The sequence below is a fragment of the Artemia sp. Qi Xiang Cuo genome, chromosome 1 (genome assembly GCF_049724085.1).
Source record: "Artemia sp. Qi Xiang Cuo chromosome 1, ASM4972408v1, whole genome shotgun sequence".
Classification (NCBI taxonomy): domain Eukaryota; kingdom Metazoa; phylum Arthropoda; class Branchiopoda; order Anostraca; family Artemiidae; genus Artemia; species Artemia sp. Qi Xiang Cuo.
Window position 1 is genome coordinate 38357179 of NC_142794.1, and position 21176 is coordinate 38378354.

Genomic DNA, 21176 nt, shown 5'->3' on the forward strand with positions numbered 1-21176 from the left:
GAATTGCATAACTTACAGCACTTTTTGAAAGGGCTGGGGAGAGGTCATGTAATTCCCAGAGGCATAGTTATTGGGCCTTTCAACTATGTTGAATCAAATGACCCTATTTAATTTTGATCCGATGTCTTCAGGGGAAAAGGGACGTGGGAAGAGGGATAGTTTTCTACATATCTTTCTGTTCATTTAGAAAAAGCACTAGAACATTTGATTTTCGTTCGAATGAGCCCTTTCCTGATCTCAGGCAAATTTTCTCAGGCTCGTAGCTTTTGATGGGTAGCATTAAGCATAATGATTTTTTGTTTGTTTTTCTGATGTAAAAATTATTATCATTTTTTTTTTAGAATTTTGTTTACTATTGGGCCGAGCCACTCCCTACTTGCAAAGTCGTTCGTACACAACCTCTGTTTTCAAACCGAGAATTAAGAAAAACAAATTCCTGGACATTTCGCAAACATATGTTTGGTACAGTGTAGCCAGGTTTTTTTCTGCCTCTCCGTTGAGTTCATCGATTTGCCAAATTCACTACTCTTTTAAGGTGTCCTCCCAAAGAAGATGCATTTCTGAAAAACAGACCATTCATTGATACGCCCTTCATTTATATTTTTTTAAGCTAACATCATAATCCTTTTTGGTTTTTGTTTAGATTCTCCCATTGCTCCTAGCAACATTCAGTGTGATTCAAAAGAAGCATGAAAATTTCATTGTTCTTTAGAAATGTATTCTTTGTTTCGGAGGCTTTCTTTTCTCTTTTGACTATTTATTGAGGTTTTCCTCATATTGTTTTGTGTTTCTATTTTATATTTCTTGGAAAAAATTCGTATCAATAAACGTTATACTTTATCAAACGCTCTTCGTTTATTAATTAACATTCTAATCAAAGATAGAGAAAGAAAGAGAGAGAGAGAGAGAGAAAGAGAGAGAGAGAGAGAGAGACTCAGTTTTTCTTAGTAAACTGAGTGATATAACTCGATGCCGACAGTCACTTCCACTTAATAATTATATCCACAGTTGCTTACATCCTTGTAGCTAAGTGGGTGCTACGCACCCTTATATAGTACCATCAATGTCAAGGAGGAATTTTGTCTAAGGTTGAAATCGTGATAAATAGCAAAATGAGCACATTGGCATAAGACGTTTCTGCAAGCAGAGCTAATGGGTTTATGCAGAATAGATGAAAATTATGGGTCTAGAAATTGTTTAAAAATTGAGTGATTGGTTCTTAATTATCGTCACATCCATCATTATTCATGTAATAAATTAGTGCTTGCTCTTTAAACACGAACGCAATCAAATTTGGTTGTCGTTTTTACATTTGAATTCACAACGTTTAAAGCAATTTAAATGCAAGTATTTTTATTTCTGGATATTGTAATTATCGTTATTGCTTCAGAGATTGTTCAATGGCATCTGACTGTGCGCGAGGTTTGAGTTGGTCACCATGGCGCCTTTGAATTTATTTCTTTTACTATCTGTTTTTGATTTGTGGTGCAATGCTGCTTTGTTGTTTAAAGACGAATGCTCTTGCTCCAGACAAGCTATCTTTTTACTAGGCTGCTATGCTGTGATACGCTAAACATTAAATTCAACAGGTTTACCAAGTCATTGCTGAATCTAAAGTGCATAAAACAGAGTTTCCTTTTTGTTTTCTTAGCTTTTTTGCTACTAATAAAGAGGCATTTAAGACCCAAATGATGTAGTAATTTCAAAGTTGACAGTCTTTAATTGTTGAAGAACTGGATTTGGGAAACAAATTGGTATTTTGTTTGTGGCTTTGAAATGATAGGTAAACCGAATACCTGGCGCTAAAAATGACAAATAATTGGTCTGCAACTACTACTACTACTAACAACTCACCGCAGCACCAAGCTGCCTGAGGCCGACACAGCTACGCACGCTCCTCATCCATCCCAATCTATTCAAAGCCTCCCTTTTTACACCCTCCCAGGAAGTTCCCATTTCCTCATAAATCTTTCTTTATGACGTCCTCGCACCCCAGACGAGGACGATTCGCTTACCTTTTAACACTAGAAGATTAGCAAAAAAGGAAAACCTTCGGCAATCTGCCATTCTTCTGTCGCAAAACATGACCTACCCATCCAAACCTTTTCTACATTATAGCTCTTGTAAGAGCGACTGAACCACTCTTTTTGTACAGTTTACTATTTGAAATACGGTCAGTCAGGCGGGTACCCAGAACAATCCTTAATCAATTTCTCTGGAGAACATCTAGCAGATCTTCATCCGCTTTTCGAAGCGCCCATGATTCAGAGCCATTTTTGACTACTGTCATCACTGTAGCTTCTAATATTCTAATCTTGGTTTGCAGGCTTATCTTCCTTCTCTTCCAAACTTTTTTTTAATTGTGAAAAAACACCCTGAGTCTTGGCTAATCTACTTTTAACGTCTTCAGTGCTCCCACCATCTTTACTAATAATACTACCAAGATAAGTGAAGCAGCCACTTGATCAATTTTTTCATTACCCAACATCACCTTTTCATCCTCACTTATTCCTAGCCTTAGTGACTTAGTCCAGGAGACTTTTTCCTCCCCATCTGATTGGTCTCCCATTGCCTTTCCTGTGCTCCTCAATACAAAGTCCATCAGTATAATCCATATAAAGGGAGAAAGAAAATAGCCCTATATAATTCCTGATTTAATGGGAAGCCGGATGCTGACCTCATTTCCTACAATTGCTACAGTATAATTATTCTCTTGCACAGGACTAATCACTCCAATGTGATTCTCTGGCATGCCATACAAGGATAAAACCTTTGCTAAAGCTCTTCTATCAACAGAATCGAATGCTTGCTCATAATCTATAAAACTAAGGACCAAAGTGACTTGACAACTCAGTCACTTCTCAATTATTAACCTAAGAGTAAAAATTTGGTCGACACATCCTCTACCTTTTCTACAACCGCACTGTTCTTCTCTTAAAATTTTCTCTACGGCATCTTTCATTCTAAAAAGTATCATATTACTAAGTAATTTGCTGCCTACCGAGATCAGACTAATGCCTCGATAATTACCACACTCACTTTTATCACCTTTCTTATAAAGTGGCTTAATTAATGTTTTCCTAAAATCATTTGGTACTTCACCTTTTTCAAAAATCATATTCATAATCTTCAGTAACTTATTTCTAACCTCAGAGTTAGAAATAAGTATGCAACATGGTATTCAATTGCAACATGGAAGCATGGTGTTTAATTGTTTCGTTTCAGATACTCCGTGAGAAATAAGTGGTGGGTCCCCCCTCTGTATTTGACATTTTTTTAATGGTTTATTTTTTTTTCTATAAATAAAATCAGGTTATCTAGGATTTCCGTTGAAATCTAGGGGGCTGTTTTTGGGGCACATGCCCACCATAAAATATTTAATGTGTATCTGTCAATGTTTCGATCATAGAGTTATCTCTTCGAGGCCTGAGGTCGAGGATCTCTATCTCTTTTAGATTTCTAGGAAATAACTCTGGAAATGTCAATTTGAAAATTAAAATCCAATATTTTTCTTTGTGTGAAATTTTTAGTTTCCAGCAAACTTTCTGAAATGAAATTACTGAAACTGTGGACAGATTAAGCGTGGGCTCAGAACTAGATTGGAATAAGTTCAGGTGCAACCCGACTTGTAGATGGGGGAGGGACGGGGTCTAGAATATTTCCGCATGCCCATTTTCTAGAACGGGCTGTAAGATATCAACCAAATTTTGTTCAAAGTAAAAGCTAGTCTTATAGTTGTGCTGTTTGGGTTTCCTGTCGACATCCGGCCTATGTGGGGAGGGGCTCTCAGATTCTTGTCATCAGGGCATATACCAGAAAGGGTAGCCGGATGTCAACCAAGCTTGTTAGGAATTAAGAGCCAGTGTTCTGGCTATGCTTTTTGACAATCAGCTCCGGTATTCCATCAGACCTTTTGGAAGAGGGAGGAATGCTGCTGCCTAAACTTTTATCCCCACAGCGTTTCCCAGAATGTGTTGTTGAATCTCAGCGAAACTCTTCACGAATTAAGGGCTAATGTCCTGTTTATGCTTCTTGGGGACTAGGATCTGAATTGACTTCTTTGGGGAAAGAAACAAGAGCCTCTAAATTCTTGTCATGTGGACATCTGTCTGAAAGAGTTTTTCACGCCTAAAGCAAACTTAGTGAGGAGTAACATTTATGTGCTATTGTTGTCTTTTTGAAGTTTATGACCGATGCTACCTTTGTGGAGAAGGATGGAGATTTAGATTCTTTTTGTCAAAGGATGTTCCAGAAGGGATCAGTGGATCCCAACCAAGCCCACTGAAGGGTAGGAGTTAATGCTCTAATTTTGTCTTTTAGGAGTCTAAGTCTGTTTCAACATCTTTGGGGGGGAGGGGGGGGGGTACATGAATTATTTACATCAGCACATCTACCAGAAGGGAACTTTGGAACCCAACCAAAATTAGTGAGAAGTAAGAGATAGACTTCTCGGTGCCCTTTTTTGGCGTCTTGATGCTACTCAATATTTAGAGGGGAAGACGGAGAGGGTCCCTAGATTCTTTTCATCTGGGCATCTACAACAATCGGTTGTAGGATCTCAACTAAACCTGGTGGAAAGTAAGAGACAATGTCCGAGTTTTGCTGCTTGTGGATCCTCACTCGATGTAGCAACCGTAGAGAGTCAGACTCCTTCCATTATTTTCATCTCAACATCCACCAACACAGGCTGTTAGATATACATTAGATTTTGTGGAATATAAAACCAAGTGTCCTACTTGAACGTTGTCGAGGTCTGGAGCCAATCCTACTATTGCAAGGAATGAGACCTGGAGGAGGACCTTAATTCTTGTTTTTAAATAGTTTTCCCTAGAAGTTATTCGATTTCAACAGCACCTGGTTGGTAGGTTCTTAGGGGGATCTCGTTCTCTTTAGGGTCAATTTACTAATCCCAAGACAAATATCCAAGGCCAGTCTGGTTTCTATATGGCGGAGGGAGAGGATACTAAATTCCCATCATCAGACTATCTCCCTAAAGGAGTGGTGTTTCAGACAAGTATTGTCACCTGGATGTCCATACCAAAATTTTGGAAAAATCTTTGGATTGGCCTTATGGAGAATCTAGCCATTGATCAAACTGTTTGTAGCTCTAATCACCACCATGGGTGTCATCAAGGGATGGATGAGGGGGGAATTTTCTTATGACCAGAAACCTTTTGCTTAGTAGTTCCTTATGAATTTTAGACGATTTGTGACAGACCAAGAAATTGGCATGATGTAAAAACGCAGGAAAACTATATTGTAACAGCTCTACCTCTTGAAAGATAGTTGTGCGGTTCAGATGCCAAACATACTCTTTACCTTTGGAGTAAAACCACTTTCTGGCCGATTTTCGGCTATCATGGTCACTTACTTCTCAGGGTTCTCAATTCCGTTAAGAGCGCACGAGTGTGATTAGAATCGAATATCATTGTGCACATTTAAATGAAATGAGTCAAAAATACTATTGAAAAGACAAACCAAAATCAAAATTTTGAATATTGGGAAGACACTTGATTGGCCAATAATGTTTTATATTCATAACCAATTTTCTTAAGTTTTTTTGCTATTAGATCACGTGGGTCAAAGCAGAAAAAATAGAAATAACCAGATTTTGATTAAATATTTTTAAAATCAGCAAGGTTTGCTCTGTGCATTTACACTTTCTATCTAATAAAGTTGGCCAATTTTGGGTTTAATTCATTTTCGATTCTAACTTCTTGAAGTAATTAGTTCTTGAAAAGCTTCTTAAAAAATTTTGAATTAAATATCTGAATGTAGCCTACATTAAAATTTTTCTTCCAAAACAGCTGCAAAAGTTTCTATGAGCAAAGATCTAAATTCTCAATCCCAGGCTTTTAAGGTTTAAAAATGAAAAATTCGAGGCAAAACTTAAAAAACGTGTAATATTCTAACCAATTTGCCTAATATTCCAAGATTCTTCTAGGCCAAGGGATTTGACAATCCTTCTTTAAAAATATTGACGAGTTGATACTTAAGGATTAATCTGAACAAGTCGAATAAATAGTCATTTGAGTTTGGAAATAAACTTTAATTCGTGGAGAGGATTTTCATTTTGTACTGTTATTAGCGTCTTGGATACAATGATTTCTTATTAGGAATTCTGGACCACTGCTTCCTGTTTCCGGGATTTGAAAGTTAGTAAATAGGTCGTAGGGAAGTCATTGTAGCAAACACTTTGATTTCCTTAAGGTCAAAGGGGTTGTCAAACATTCTTGCTCTGGATGTTAAGTATTTCTTGTACCTAAATGTACACTTGAGCTATGCACTAATGGACATGAAGACATTTACCGAGCATGTAATGAGTGGACCCCCCTTGCGTGTAGACGGATCCTAACATTGAGTGGTGGTCTCCAAACCAATCAAATGATAAGAAAAAGGTAGAGCATTCGTATCTGTATGTTCCTTAAATAAATAAAAAACAAGTTTTTTTCAACGCAAAGTAAGGAGCAATATTAAAACTTAAAACGAACAGAAATTATTACGCATACGAGGGTTGTTGCCTCCTCCTTAACACCTCGCTCTTCACGCTAAAGTTTTTTGGTACTTAAAAATATCTTCTTATCGTTCTAATTAAGCGATCCCTGTGTTTCAGGAGTTTGAAAATTTGGACAACGTTGTAACTTTAGCATAAAGAGCGAGATGTTGAGTAAGGGGCAACCCCCCTTATATACGTAATAATTTAAGTTTGTCTTGTTTTAATGTTGCTCTTTACTTTGAGTTGAATTTGTTTGCTTTTTTAATTTCTGATCGTTTTTTAAATAATGCCGGGAAATCCGGCTCCACTTTTCCCCAACGGAAAGATCCTCTAGCAATTCAATCTTGAGTAAAATTAAATAAAAAAAAAACACGTTTTTTTTAACTGAAAGTAAGGAACGACGTTAAAACTTAAAACGAACAGAAATTATTCCGTATATGAAAGTGGCTGCCCCCTCCACAACGTCTTGCTCTTTACGCTAAAGTTTTTTATTGTTTAAAAAAAAATATAGTTGTGATAAGTTCAAACTTAAGAGTAAAGAGTAAGGTGTTAAGAAGTGGACAGCCCCTTTCCGACACAGAATAATTTATGTTGGCTTTAAGTTTTAATATTTCTCCTTACTTTCAGTTAAAAAAAACTTGTTTTTTTTTTATTTAATTTTTGAACATTTTTGAATTAATGCAGGTTTTGATTTTGGCTCACCGTACATGAATAATAAAAAAAAAAAATTGCATATTAATTTTACTTTTATTTGGTTAAATGTCCTTTTCAAAACCTGTTTAATTTTATTTACGAACGTTTTTATTAGTAATAAATATACGTAACTTACGAATTAACTTACGTAACGAACCTCTATATTCTTATATTTTTAATACGTATATTAGAGGGCTCGCCCCTTAGTCAATACCTTGCTCTTTAAGCTAAAGTTCGAATTTTGTTCTAATTCTTTAAAAATGACCCCTTAATCACAAATGCCGTTAATAAGAATAAATAGCTCTTATGAAAGTACTAAATAATCTTTGGCTTAAAGAGCGAGGTATTGACTAGGGGATGAACCCAATCATATACGTAATGTTCTCTGTCGTTTTAAGTTCTGATGTTGTTCCTTACTTTCAGTTAAAAAACTTGTTTTTTTTTGTATATAATTTCTGATCTTTATTTAAATAATAATGGGAAATCCGGCGCCCCCTTCATAGCAATGTCCCTTCTCCCATGAAAACTTCCTTCGTGGTAAGATCCTCTCACATAAAAACCCTACCAACTCCCCCCCAACTACCAGAAAAATCCCCCCTGAAAACGTCTGTATACTTCCCAATAACCAATACTATATGTTAACATTGGGTGAAGTTCATAACTATCAGCGCCCCCCCCCGGGAGTTCGGAGGATTAAGTCATCCTAAAAGACATAGTTATCATATTTTCGACCATGCTGAACAAAATGGCTATCTCAAAATTTTGATCGGGTGACTTTGGGAAAAAAATGAACGTGGGAGGGGTTCTAGTTGTCCTCCATTATTGGAGGACAACTAGGGGGTCTAGAGCCCTCCCACGATATTCTAGGACCACTGGGTTGATACGATCACCCCTGGAAAAAACAAAAACAAACAAATAAACACGCATCCGTGATCTTTCTTCTGGCAAAAAATGCAAAATTCCACATTTTTGTATATAGGAGCTTGAAACCTCCGTAGTTGGGTTCTCTGATACGCTGAATATGATGGTGTGATTTTCATTAAGGTTCTATAATTTTTAGGGGGTCTTTCCCCCTTTTTTTGAATATCAGCCAAATTTTTTCAGGCGCGTAACTTTTGATAGGTAGGTTTCATTAAGTAAACTTAATGAAACTTATATATTTGAACTCAGCATTAAAATCTGATTCTTTTGATGTATCTATTGGTATCAAAATTCCGTTTTCTACAGTTTTGGTTACCATTGAGCCGGGTCACTCCTTACTTACAGTTTGTTACCACGAACTGTTTGATTTACCCCGGACAATTACCCTTAACATTCTTACGTAAAATTGAGTCGGCAAAGAGCAAAATTTCAGTCGCAAAAAGTAAAATTGAGTCGACAATTTTGTATTGGAATTCTAGCAAATTCCCCCAGTGTGAAATTTCACCTGAAAAGTTCACCCCACCCGAAAAATGTATGAGCGCTTCCCAGTAACAAACTATACATAGGCTACACAATGGGCAAATTTTTTCACTTAAAGACCTTTCTCCAGGGGCTGCTGGTGATCATGTTATCTCCAATGACATAGTTATTGGACCTTTCAACTATGTTGGACAAAATGCTATGCCAAAATTTTGATCGGACGATTTTTGGGGAAAAGGGGCATGAGAGGGGCTAGTTGCTCTCCAATCTTTTTGGTCACTTGAAAATGGCACTACTACTTCTAATTTCCGATCGCATGAGCCCACTCCCATTGTTCTAGGACCGTTGGTTTGATACGATCACCCCTGAAAAAGCAAATAAAGACGCATCCATGATGTTTCTTCTGGCAAATATATATATATATATATATATATATATATATATATATATATATATATATATATATATATATATATATATATATATATATATATATATATATATATATATATATATATATATATATATATATATATATATATATATATATATATATATATATATATATATAAATATATATATATATATATATATATATATATATATATATATATATATATATATTTTGATGAAATTTTTCCTAAGGAACACGGCAAAGGCTATCGGAGAGCATGGAGTCAAATGGGAAGGTAAAACTCTTCTATACTTGGATTATACAGATGATTTGATAGATAGATAGATAAATTTTATTTTATACAAATATAAACAACAAAAATAATTAAATAAAGCCAGCAGGGAGCTAAGCTCGAAAGGAACGCTGACAATTATTACAATGAGTTCAAGTACACCAAAAATAAAGATAAAGAAGATAAACCAAAAAACGTCATACCATACAGAAAGAGAGGGGCAAAAGATGCTAACCTAGCACGTTACAATCTAAAAATAATGTTAAGAAACTAGTGAAAAATTTGGATCACCCCGTCATCTAAGGTTAACGGTATGTTAAACTAATCTAGTCTTTAAAAGTTATCGGCTGTTAATATTTCTATGGTTAGTGTTCGATTTGAGCCTCTATGTTATAGAAGGAATTTGGTATCTTATTGGAAATTTATCTCTTTCACAATTAATCAAAGGGATTCTATACGCTCCAAAACGAGCCGACGAAGAAGCGAGTGAGCGAATAGGGGTAACAAGAATGTTTGAGTGTCCTAGATGAAAGTACTAGCAAAATGAACGAATTTATGGAGGTTTTGAGAGTTCAAGGTGCAAGAACAGTTTGAAAATTAATATTAAGAAGGATAAGTTGCTTAGACTAGAAATACATGAAGAGGAAGAGGTGATGTTGGGTAGTGAGATAATCGATAGCTTCACTCACCTGGGCATTGTCAAACAGTTCATGGTAACGAACTGTAAGTAAGGAGTGACCCGGCTCAGTAGTAACCAAAACTACAAAAAAGGGATTTTTGATACCTGTAAATACATCAAAAGAATAGGATTTTTATGCTGATTTCAAATATAGAAGTTTCATCAAGTTTATTCTTACCCATCAAAATTTACGAACCTGAAAAAAATTTGCCTTATTTTCCAAAAAAGGGGGAAACACCCCCTAAAAGTGATAGACTCTTAATGAAAATCAAACCATCATATCCTATCTAAAAAAATGTGGAATTTTGTAGTTTTTGTCAGGAGAAAGGTCACGGATGCGTGCTTATTTGTTGTTTTTTGGTGTCTTTTTTCCCCAGGGGTGATCGAATCGATCCAGTGGTCCTAGAATATCGCGAGAGGGCTCATTCGAACGGAAATTAAAATTTCTAGTGCCCTTTTTAAGTGATAAAAATTAGAGGGTAACTAGGCACCCTCCCGCGCTCATTTTGTTCCCAAAGTCACCCGATCAAAATTTTGAGATAGCCATTTTGTTCAACATAGTTGAAAATTTAATAAATGTGTCTTGGAGGATGACTTAATCCCGCACAGTCCCCAGGGGAAGGGCTGCAAGTTATGAACTTTACCCATAGTTTACATATAGTATTGGTTATTGGGACGTATACAGACGTTTTCAGGAGGGATTTTTCCTGTGGTGGGGTGCAGGAGGGAGTTAAGTGGGAGGATCTTTCCATGGAGGATGTTTTCATGAGGGAAGGGACATTTCTGTGAAGGGGGTGCCGGGTTTCCCAGCAAAATTTAAAAAACGATCAAAAATTAAATAAAAAACAAGTTTTTTCAACTGAAAGTAAGGAGCAACACAAAAACTTAAAACGAACAGAAATTATTAAGTATATGAGGGGGTTCGCCTCCTTTAAGCTAAAGACTTTTTTCAGTACTTTCAAAGGAGCTATTTATTCTAGTTAAAAGGCCTTTGTGATTCAGGGGTCATTCTTAAAGAATCGGAACAAAATTCGAAATTTAGCTTAAAGAACGAGGTATTGACTAGGAGGTGAACCCCCTCATATACGTAAAAATTTCTGTTCGTTTTAATGTTGCTCCTTATTTTCAGTTAAAAAAACTTGTTTTTTTTTTTATTTAATTATTATTTGAGACGGTGGATACACTGAACATGTAAAAGATAGAATAGTGAAGGGCAGAGTTCACAGTTAGAAAAAAGTTGAGAAGAATATGGAGATAAATCTGCGAGTTAAGATTAGAATACTGTCTACGGTAATGATAGTGGTCAAGTATGGGTCTGAAACGAGGTCGCTTCGAGAGGCAGAAGAAGATTTGTCTACGGATGGTTTTAGGTACCAATTTGACTGACCGTACGTCAAACAAAAATCTCTGCGAAAAATGTTGTTCTACCCTACTTTCTAGGGCTACAACGAAAGATAGGTTGAAATGGCTGGGAAACGTTTTACGAATGAAGGATGGCGTCTTGCCTAAGATTGTTCTTTTTAGCCATGCATCTGGGGCCAAACGAAAAGCAGATAGTCAGATCGGGGTGGTGGAGGAGCGTGCGTAGCTCTGATGACCTCAGGTGGCTTGGCACTGCAGTGAGTTTGTAGTAGTAATAGTAGTTGAAATGGCCGCTGATGTAATTTTGATACTCTTATTGACGTCTGCACACTAATTGCACTAAAACAGTTGTTGAATGTTGCGTAACTAAAGTCTATCGAAATTTTATGCTTTGCTTCATTACCTAAAATTATTGGAATTTAAATGTAGTAGGTTTCCTTTTGTTACTTCAACCGATAAAGCTGAAAGCACTTGAATATTTTAAACTTTTAAATAGTTTGGTTCTGCATGTAACGCAGTGACCCAGCAAGACTAACGCAGTAACGCAGTGACTATGACGAGTGCATTGTTCAATTGGTAACCACCCATGGCCGACTGTGTTGTTGCTGGACTTCTGGTTTCGGTACCCAGAAACCTTGTTCCCACTTCCCAGAAATGTTTCGGGTGGTCAAGATAGTGCCATTTGAAGGGTAGCCTATTATGAAGGATCATGCAGTTCAAGCAAACAACGTAACATTCCTAACGTTGGTGCAAGGAAAGTTTTATCGAACCGTTTTCTGGAGTGCAATTGTGAGCTGAAGAACTGTGTTAGATATCTATGGGGAAAAGTCACAAAGTCTAAGGGACAAAGAACAAAGTCTAATGCCTTCAATGCAGAATTCATCCCTGGTTCAACTCAGAAAGAAATTGCTTCACTTGCTTTTCACAAGCAGAAGACATGAAGCTTGTTTTGACTGTAAATTTTGAATCACTGTCGTATTGTAACGGATTTAGAAATAAACTGAAAGAAGATATTTTTCCTCAATTAGGATAAAATATCTAATTGGAGGAAATTCAAAACGGAAGGAGAGGATGGTTTTCTCCTCCCCAAAAATCAGCTTAACTCTATCAATTTTTTAAAGCCTGCTTGCAAAGTTTCATGGGGGTTGCAAGCCCAGTTTGATCTCATGAAATTTGGATTCTCTACTGATTTGTATCATCCCTTATCTTACAAACATTTCAGGTTCACCCAGTTCCTAAAATTTAAGCTAGCTTCGCTCCAAGATGGAGCTCTCAGTAATAGTTAAGGACGCTGCGTTAAAGCAAATGTGTACTTTTTAATTTGTCACGTGAAAACTTATTTAAATCTTTATCTTCAAGTCTTATGCAAACAACTCTTATTTACATAAGAATGCTCATCTCTTATAACTCGGGGGGGGGGGGATAGTTCCTAATAAGAAAGACGGGAAGAAATAAAAGAACATTGTGTATTATGTCCTCTTGGAATTCAATACTATAATAACAAAATTCGTCACCTTCAAAAATCTCTGTCCAATGATTTTTCACCGCTTCTTCCAGTTAAAGCGCACCCCCCCCCCACTGAATGCTGGGATATAGCCCCTTCCTATAAGCAAAAATTTGCTCGTTTTGATGGTGTACAATTTTAAGTAATACCAAGTTGAAAAGTAAATAAGATAGCATTTTTTTTATTGCCTATAGGACTATATCCAAGCATTAGAGGGCGGATGGAGATGGGATGCAGTTCAAATCTGAAAATCTAATGAATCGAACAAAAATTTCTGAGTTCCTCGAGCTCAAAGACAACTCAGTGATAATTTCGCGCTGTTTATATCAAATTTAAACCAAATTATTCAGATTGACACTTTAATTTTTATAAATTATTCCTTAGACGCGCGAGGAAAAAGTCTTTACCACAAGAAATCTTTTTGGTATTATATTTATCTCACGTTTGTCATTTTGGTCAGTCCAGGGTGGACCTAGAGCAAAATCTTGGGGGAGACCCAATGTAACAAGGGCGCCAATGGTCAAAATCTTGGGGGGGGGGGTAATGTGACAAAGGTGCTAATAATTAATTAAATTGACAAATTTATTAAAAAAAGTGAAAAATAAGGAAAGAGGGTGCCAGAAGAAATCTTGGGGGGCCCAGATTCTCCCTGGATCCGCCAGTGGGTCAGACTGGGTATCGAGAATGCCTTGCCTAAAGGCAGGATTGCCGCAGGTCTGAGAGATGAATCATATCGTCCAAAAAATACCATATGAAAGAAACCTTACTGAAAATGCATGCCAACTGAAATTATTCCTTCATTTGGTTCCTTTCGCCAAATCGATCAAACCCATTATCGACTTTTTAAAAGGCTGATTACATTAAAGTTCGATTTTGTCTTCTAGGGTTGATTTCAAACAAGAAATCTTTTCTTTTAAGAATCTAAAAAGTGTTGATAAGGTTTGAATTCCAATAAAAGTCCAACTAAAAAAATGTGGCGAAAAACGTTTTTTGCAAGAAATTCAATAACAACACAACTAAAGAAAATAATAAATTTTTCTAAGAAATTTTGATTTTCGTGTTATTAATGCGAAATTCTGGGGAAAATATGTTGTTTTTTTTTAGCGTAAGAACTTGGATGTTATCAGTAAACTGTCTAAGTAAACGCAGGTAATGAATTTTTATCTGTCAGTAGTCGGCCTTCCGCTTTGTTAATGATATGTTTTCTAAAGTGATATCTTTTTCAGATGGCACAGACAATGATATATCTTGGACTCGTGGCTCACGGGATACAGGACAATTGGCTGGTCGTAAAGTTTCAGTAAGTTAATAAAAATCCTTTTTTGTGTTTTGTTTTATATTCAAGAACAGATTTGCAATATTGGACAAAACATCCACTAGATCCAAAAATAGGATTATTCGAATGTTGTAATTGTCAGTCGTTTCGTTGTATTGCTATTGCTAGTTATATAATATACTTGTGTTGAGTATTGTTGTACTCACTTTTGATCTTTGATATATGGAAGCATTTCAGAGTAGGTGTTGCCGCTGATACAATTTCTGCTTTATTAATTTAACCAAAATTGATTCCAAGGCCTATTCTGTATTGAATTTTTCGAATGCGATGAATCTGAGCTTCGTCATTTAGCTTTAGTAGCAGTAGCAAGCCCATGGCGGTTCCGTACAATTCCTTACATAGCGGTTCCGTACAATTATTAAAAAATTGTAGTCTTATATTTAAAACTTTTAAAATGCGTTACTGTAGATCCTTACATCAAGTTTAAGAAGACTTCTATTGGCTTTTTAATATTCCTCTGAACGAATCTTTTCATGTTTAAATGCATCGTTTTTGGCGATATTCCAATTTCTTGCATTCGCGCTATTCTTTAAGACTAACGTCCAATTCAGAGCTTAGTGAACGCTGTTCTTTTATACTTATCCAAAATGATGTTTTACCTCCTACGCCTGTTTCAATTTTAAAAGTGAAATAATAAAGAAGTATTTTGAAACATATCTCAACTGAATCATTAAACTTGCTAACTTCGACAAATTTTCCTCATTAAAAAAATCTGTAGGTCAATAAAATTCCTTTTTGTGGGTGTTTAAAGAAACTTCTAGAGATCCAGAAACATTTAATTTTTCCGCTAGTCCGATCTAAATTTGCGAGGCATTTCTCTGTGTAATTCGGTCGAGTTGTCAACTCATTTTCTGTGTTTGGAATTGAGGCAGAAGAATGGTATAATATTTGCCTCTTAATCTCTAGTGCTTTTCTCATTGCTAAAGAAATTGGATCTTACCCTTTCTTCTTTTCTTTATTAATAGCGGTATTAGAAAGTATATATATATATATATATATATATATATATATATATATATATATATATATATATATATATATATATATATATATATATATATATATATATATATATATATATATATATATATATATGTATATGTATATATTACCTTAGACCTTAGATCCGCCTATGCCTCCAGAGGCACCCAGGGCATCAAGAAGGAGCCGCCAATCTTTCCGCACGTTTGCTGCTGCCAGTATATCCTCTCACTAAAGTTGAATTGATGCGTGCAGGTTACCGAGATCTGTCTGGTACGTTAGACGCATGGTGTTTCTGGGTCTGCCACTGCGGTGTGAACCCAATGGCTGCCAATGGAGCGCTGCATTTGGTAGTCGGAGATTGTCCATATGTATTACGTGGCCAAGGTATCTCCATCGGTGGACTATTATGATGTATGTCACAAGAGGCTGGCCAGTCTTGTCGCGGATGGATTGGTTTGTTTTCCTCTGCTGCAAACGGATGTTGAGAATTCTTCTAAGACATGTGTTTTCGAAAGCCAAGCATTCTTCTCTTTGTTCCTGATTCAGGTGCCAGGTTTCGGCTGCATAGAGCAGCACTGGCATAAAATTGCTATTGAAGAGTCGTAGCTTTAGCCGTATAGAGAAGCTTTGGGACCGCCAAACTTTCCGTAATCTATTGAAGGTCCTTTTGGCTTGGCGGATCCTTGTGAGCACTTCTTTTGCGGTCGATCCGGTGCTTTCTATTTTGCTTCCCAAGTATTTGAAATGGACGACTTGCTCTATGGGTTTGTCTCCGCAAGTGATGCTCAGGGGTGAATCTGTGGTAGCCATGCATTTTCTTTTCTCATTATTTATTTTCCGGCCGACCTGGCCACCTCTCTCCCTCACTTTGTCAAGGAGTTCTTGAAGCCTTTGCTTGCATGATTCCATGACGGTGATGTTGTCAGCAAAGTCTTCATCACTGAGGCGTATTTCTGGATTCAGCTGGATTCCGTCTGTGCTTGTACTTCGCAGTATGTAATCAATGACGATTACGAAAAGTAGGGGTGACAAGACGCAACCTTGCTTAACTCCTGACAGAATGCGTAAGAAACGAGTTTGGCCATCTGGTGTCTTTACACAGCACTCGCTATCTTCATAGAGCGCAACGATCAGTGAAACTATCTTTTCAGGGATTCTGTAATGCAGTAGGATCTTCCACAGACTTTGACAGTCTACTGAGTGAAATGCCTTCTCAAAATCGATGAATATCATATAGATTTTGGAGTGCCACTCACTGTTTTCTTCCGTCAGTAGCCTTAGAGTGAATATCAGGTCCACACATAAAGAGTTTGGTCTCCATCCATGTTGCTCGTTGCGAAGGTGTCTGTCGAGCTGCGAGCTGATTCTCTGCAGTAAAATGTGCGTCAACAATTTGCTAGGTATGGAAAGCATGCAGATTCCTCGCCAGTTGCCTGGGAGGGACACATCGCCTTTCTTATAGATCCTCACAAGAGTGCTGCGTTTCCAATCCGAAGGTATTTTGGCGGTCGTCCAGATTACTGCGAACAGCGCTGTCCAGAACTTGAGGCAGGTCAGAACAGTCACGTTGATCATTTCCGTGGATATCCTGTCTTCGCCAGGCGACTTACCATTTCTCAGCTTCTTTGCTGCTGCTATAATGTCAGTGGATGCCGGCGGATCCGTGCGGATATTTAAGGAAAACAGTGTTGTTGCTGGAATCTCTAGGGGATCGTCTGGTGGAGGTCTATTCAACAGCTTTTCGAAGTGGCTTGCCAAACCTCGTTTACGTCAGACTGCTGAGTTATCAGGATGCCCGAAGGGTCTTTTACTGGCCCATGTTGAATAGAGGATTTCTTTTCCAATAATCTCATTAGTGATTTTATAGACGGCTCTTGGGTCACCTCTCTTCGCTGCCTCTTCTGCCTGCGCTGCTTTCCGCTCTAACAGGTTTCTCTGGTCTTTTCTGGCACCCTTCTTTACCTCTTTATCCGTGGCTCTGTATTCATCGTTTCTGAGGATCTGTCGGTCGGGGGTTTGTCTTTGGATAAATGATGCTTTTACTTTTTTCCTTGTCTCTATGAGTTTCCATGTTTGGTCAGATAGCCACTGGTCCTTTGGGCTCTTGCGGTACCCAATGGTGGCTTTGGCGGCATCGTGAAAGCACAACGTTATGCTTTCCCGGTATTGATTGCTATCAGCATCATCTAGTAAAGGCTTTAAATCTATTCCTCATCTCTAGTTTAAAGGCTTGGTTGGATATTCTCACCCTCAGTTTCTCCGAGTCAAAGACTGAGTTTAAGGGAGCCTTTTTTGCGTTTCTATTTCTTTTCAATTTGAGGCGGATTTTTGCTGCCATCAGATTATGATCTAAGCCAACGTCAGTTCCTCTATATCCCCTTATATCAAGTAGGCTTGATATCCACTTCCTGCTCCAAAGACAATGGTCAATCTGATTTCGGGTGTGGCCATCGGGAGATATCCAAGAATATTTGTGCACATTCCGATGAGAAAATAGGGTACCTCCGATTACTAGGTCTTTAAGGAGCGCGAAGTCGAAGAAAATTTGAAGGTCACCGAGAAGAGAGGTGGTGGGATTTAAAAAAAAAAAAAAAAAAAAAAAAAAAATGCTATTTCATGCCGGGGTATGTCGTTTGCTACGGAGTTGAGAGCTCTGTAAAATTCGTCTTTTGATTCGTCGGTTGCGTCATTGGTAGGTGCGTAGCATACTGCTACTGACAGTTGTGCATGCGCGCCGACGAAGCGGGCTTTCAGGATTCTAGGTGACACCGGTGTCCACTGTAGTAGAGCTTGGGAAGTCTGTTTTGTCATCATTAGGGTTACTCCGTATTCACGCTTTTGCTGGGATCCATTGTGTATAATGGTCACATCTCCGTCTAGTTTATTTGATCCAGATCCTAGCCATCGAACTTCCGACAGAGCCAGAAGGTCGATGTGGTAATCTTCCAGCGCTCTCAGCGCTTGTTCAGTCTTGGAGGCTTGAGACATTGTGCGGACGTTCCAGAAACTAAATTGGAGGTGTTGTTTCGCATTTAGAATTTCCACACAGTTAGAATTTCCCCCGAGGGCAGGCCCTGGAGGTCCCGGGTGTGGGTCGCAAGCCTAAGGCCCAACCCTCCCTCTTTATCCTGGCTTGGGACTGGCTGCATACGCAGGCGAGGTTTAATAAGAAATATATTTCTTATTTTAACGCTGATCAATAGTCGTTGAAGAACTCATGAAAATGTATCATTTTTTTGGAAAAAAATAATTTTCGTTCTTGGAGGGTAGGAGGGGGATTCCTTCACGCTTTTAAAAATTTAGAGAGGCTGACAACTTAATTGTTGTTGTACACACGAAGAGAAAAAAATTGGATAGTGACCCTACGTAACACTAGCTTAGTACTGGCCTGGTGAAAAAATAAGCTGGAGGCAAAAAGTTGGCCTCTGAACCCTCCATTCCCCCTCCCATCAACTTCTCAACAGAAAGGTAGACATGGGTCCTATTTGGTTGGATCAGAATGACACAAGTATTACCAGCATAAGTGATTAGAGGACCAAAGTAGACTCAACCTCTCCGTAAACCCTTTCATCTGCCCTCTGCCAACTATCTAGTAGAAAGGTATGTGTGTTGCGCCTGGTTTGAATCAGAATCGCATTGATTTTCAACCAGTATGAGACGAGGCCAAGATTTGGTCCGTTGACATTCCAACATCCCCACCTCTCCCTGCTATTTTTTGGCGGAGAGGCAGGTATGTTACAGCCTATATATTGGTGGACCTCTAGGCCAACAACTTTCTCACCAACAACTCTCTAGCAGAAAAGTAGGCATGTCGCACCTTGTTCGTTTGAACCGAAAAGAATGATTTACAGTCTTCTTTATTTGTGGTGCATTTGGGGCTTTGTACCCTCCGACCCCTCCTCCTCTCTCTGCCAACTCTTTTAGCAGAAAAGTAGGCATGTTACGCCTTATTGGAAGCGGAATCATGCTATAATTTTTTATCTGTAGGATTGGAAGGACAAAGGATGGCCATAGTCCTTACAATGGAACCTTCACGACCAGCTTTTCAGTAGGAAGGGAGCCAGGTTTTTTCCAGCGATCGGCTGAGATTTCATGGGCCATGTTTCTTTAATTAGACATCTTCACAGGCGGATTCTTCTTCTCGAACTTTCAAATGAAAGTGCCCAGATCCGCTTGAAATTTATTTGGCAAGGGTTTCAGACCAAGGGGACAGAGTAGGGGTTTTCCGAGGCGTCCGCCACTTTTGACCTCCAGCAAAGTAGTCCCCGAAGCCGTACTGAAATAAAATTTGGTGACAGCAGACGCAATTATGCTCGGCGGCAGCACCGCCGAAAACTGGGAAAATATTTTCAGCGGCGGGCCACCGAAAATTGCGGCGGAGTACCGTCAATTCATTGGAGTTTGTTCTATATTTAGAAAGTTTTTGCTTATTTTTTAAAAGTTTCGAAAACTAAATTAGTATCAGTTGTCTTTGGAATTCCCTCTAAGCAAGAGTTCTTGGGGTCAACAATTCTTTTTCGACTTCATTACTATGACCAAGTCTTGGACGAAATAAGGATGAGACTTCAATTTTAAATTCTCCCAAAAATTCTTTAAATATAAATGACCGACAATGTGACCTTAATCCGCCTGAAATTTGAATTAGTCTGACAAAATAAGGAATTTAAAATCTAAATGAAACCATAAAAGTTAAATTAAAATAAATTTACTTGCACCATTTTTAGTGCAAGAAACCTCAAGACAATCTGATGAATATATATTAATCAATGTCTGGATTTCCTGGTCTTGCATCCTACATTTCACTTCTTTGACTACCCTATACGTATTTTGCAATTCTCCGATGCCTCTTCCCTTCATTACAATACTCAGAAAAAACAATGTTTATGTCCACTTTACCGTTGTTTTTCCTTCAATGACATCGCCACGAAAGCTGAAGGTAAAGGTAAAGAGTTCGACATCAGACTTTACAGCTTCTACCGGTGGTGCTGATCTCCGTTTCATGGCCCATAAGCCAGGAACTGAAATGGGAGGTTGGGGCCCAACCATCTTTGCTTTCGCACACCCTTCCTCTTTACCTTCACCAGATTTCTCCAGGTACCCATTTAGAGCTGGTTCGATTCTGGCTAAGCATACAGAATCACGCCACTGATCCCCGTTCCAAACCAAATAACCAGCGACAGGCGGATTCGAACCTCGACTAATTTTAACCCGACTTTGGGTTTGGCAGGAAATTAGGAGATAGATAACTGGCTTGGGACTTGAAAAGCTGTATGAATATCATCCTAGTTTTAGAGGTCAAATTGCCACATGGTGTCACATTTGCCTCTAAAAATTAAGTTACACAGTCCGCACAAAATAGAGGGTCTGTCATTAACTTTTGCATTGTTAACGCAAGTATTAGGAAAGTTGGGAAAGTCAGTGGATTTCCTTTCGTTGAGGAAGGGGTTCGGAAAACTCAAAGGCGTGATTTTTGGGAAAAATTCTCGTGACCGGTTCTTCCTATGAATATAGAGAGAGGATTTCAACTTCTAGTATCTCTTCAACTGGGGGAATATAATATCTACACTATGCATGTGATTAGGTTGTAAAATGGAATTTTACTCCCTAATTATTATAAAGTATTTTTATAGTGAAGTAAAAGATTATAATTACATTATACTATTATAGTGAATTTTATGTAAATCTGTTTATTTTGATAAACAAGTCACGCAGAGAATCTGTTAAATCACACAGAGAATCAGACTAAATCTGTTTATTTTGAAGATCGTTCTTAGTTACTATTTTTTAATTTTGTTTTTTTGCCCTGGCCCAGTGGGTTTCGGCTCTATATGAGACGGAGGATTCGCCAGGAATAATATTTTTCAAGTGAATCCTCCTTCAAAAAATTAAACCTAACAACATGAGGCTGAAGAGTAGGCTGTAATCTCTGGTGCCGTCAGTGGATCAGCTACCCAAATCAGTTGTGTGAATATGGCTTTTAGGTTTTCCCACAAGAGCAGCAACTCTAAATTTTCTCATGATTCATGATCATGTAT

At 37.9% G+C, this 21176-nt stretch overlaps 1 protein-coding gene across 5 annotated transcripts in view; it reads left to right on the top strand.

The window, feature by feature from the left end:
* Pde8 (phosphodiesterase 8) overlaps positions 1–21176 on the top strand; it is a 335405-nt gene that overhangs the window by 125952 nt on the left and 188277 nt on the right. For all 5 annotated transcript variants that reach the window (XM_089102287.1, XM_089102216.1, XM_089102070.1 and 2 more), the window contains one exon: positions 14048–14121. In XM_089102287.1, the coding sequence (XP_088958413.1) occupies positions 14048–14121 (74 nt within the window). The remainder of the gene's footprint in view (positions 1–14047; positions 14122–21176) is intronic.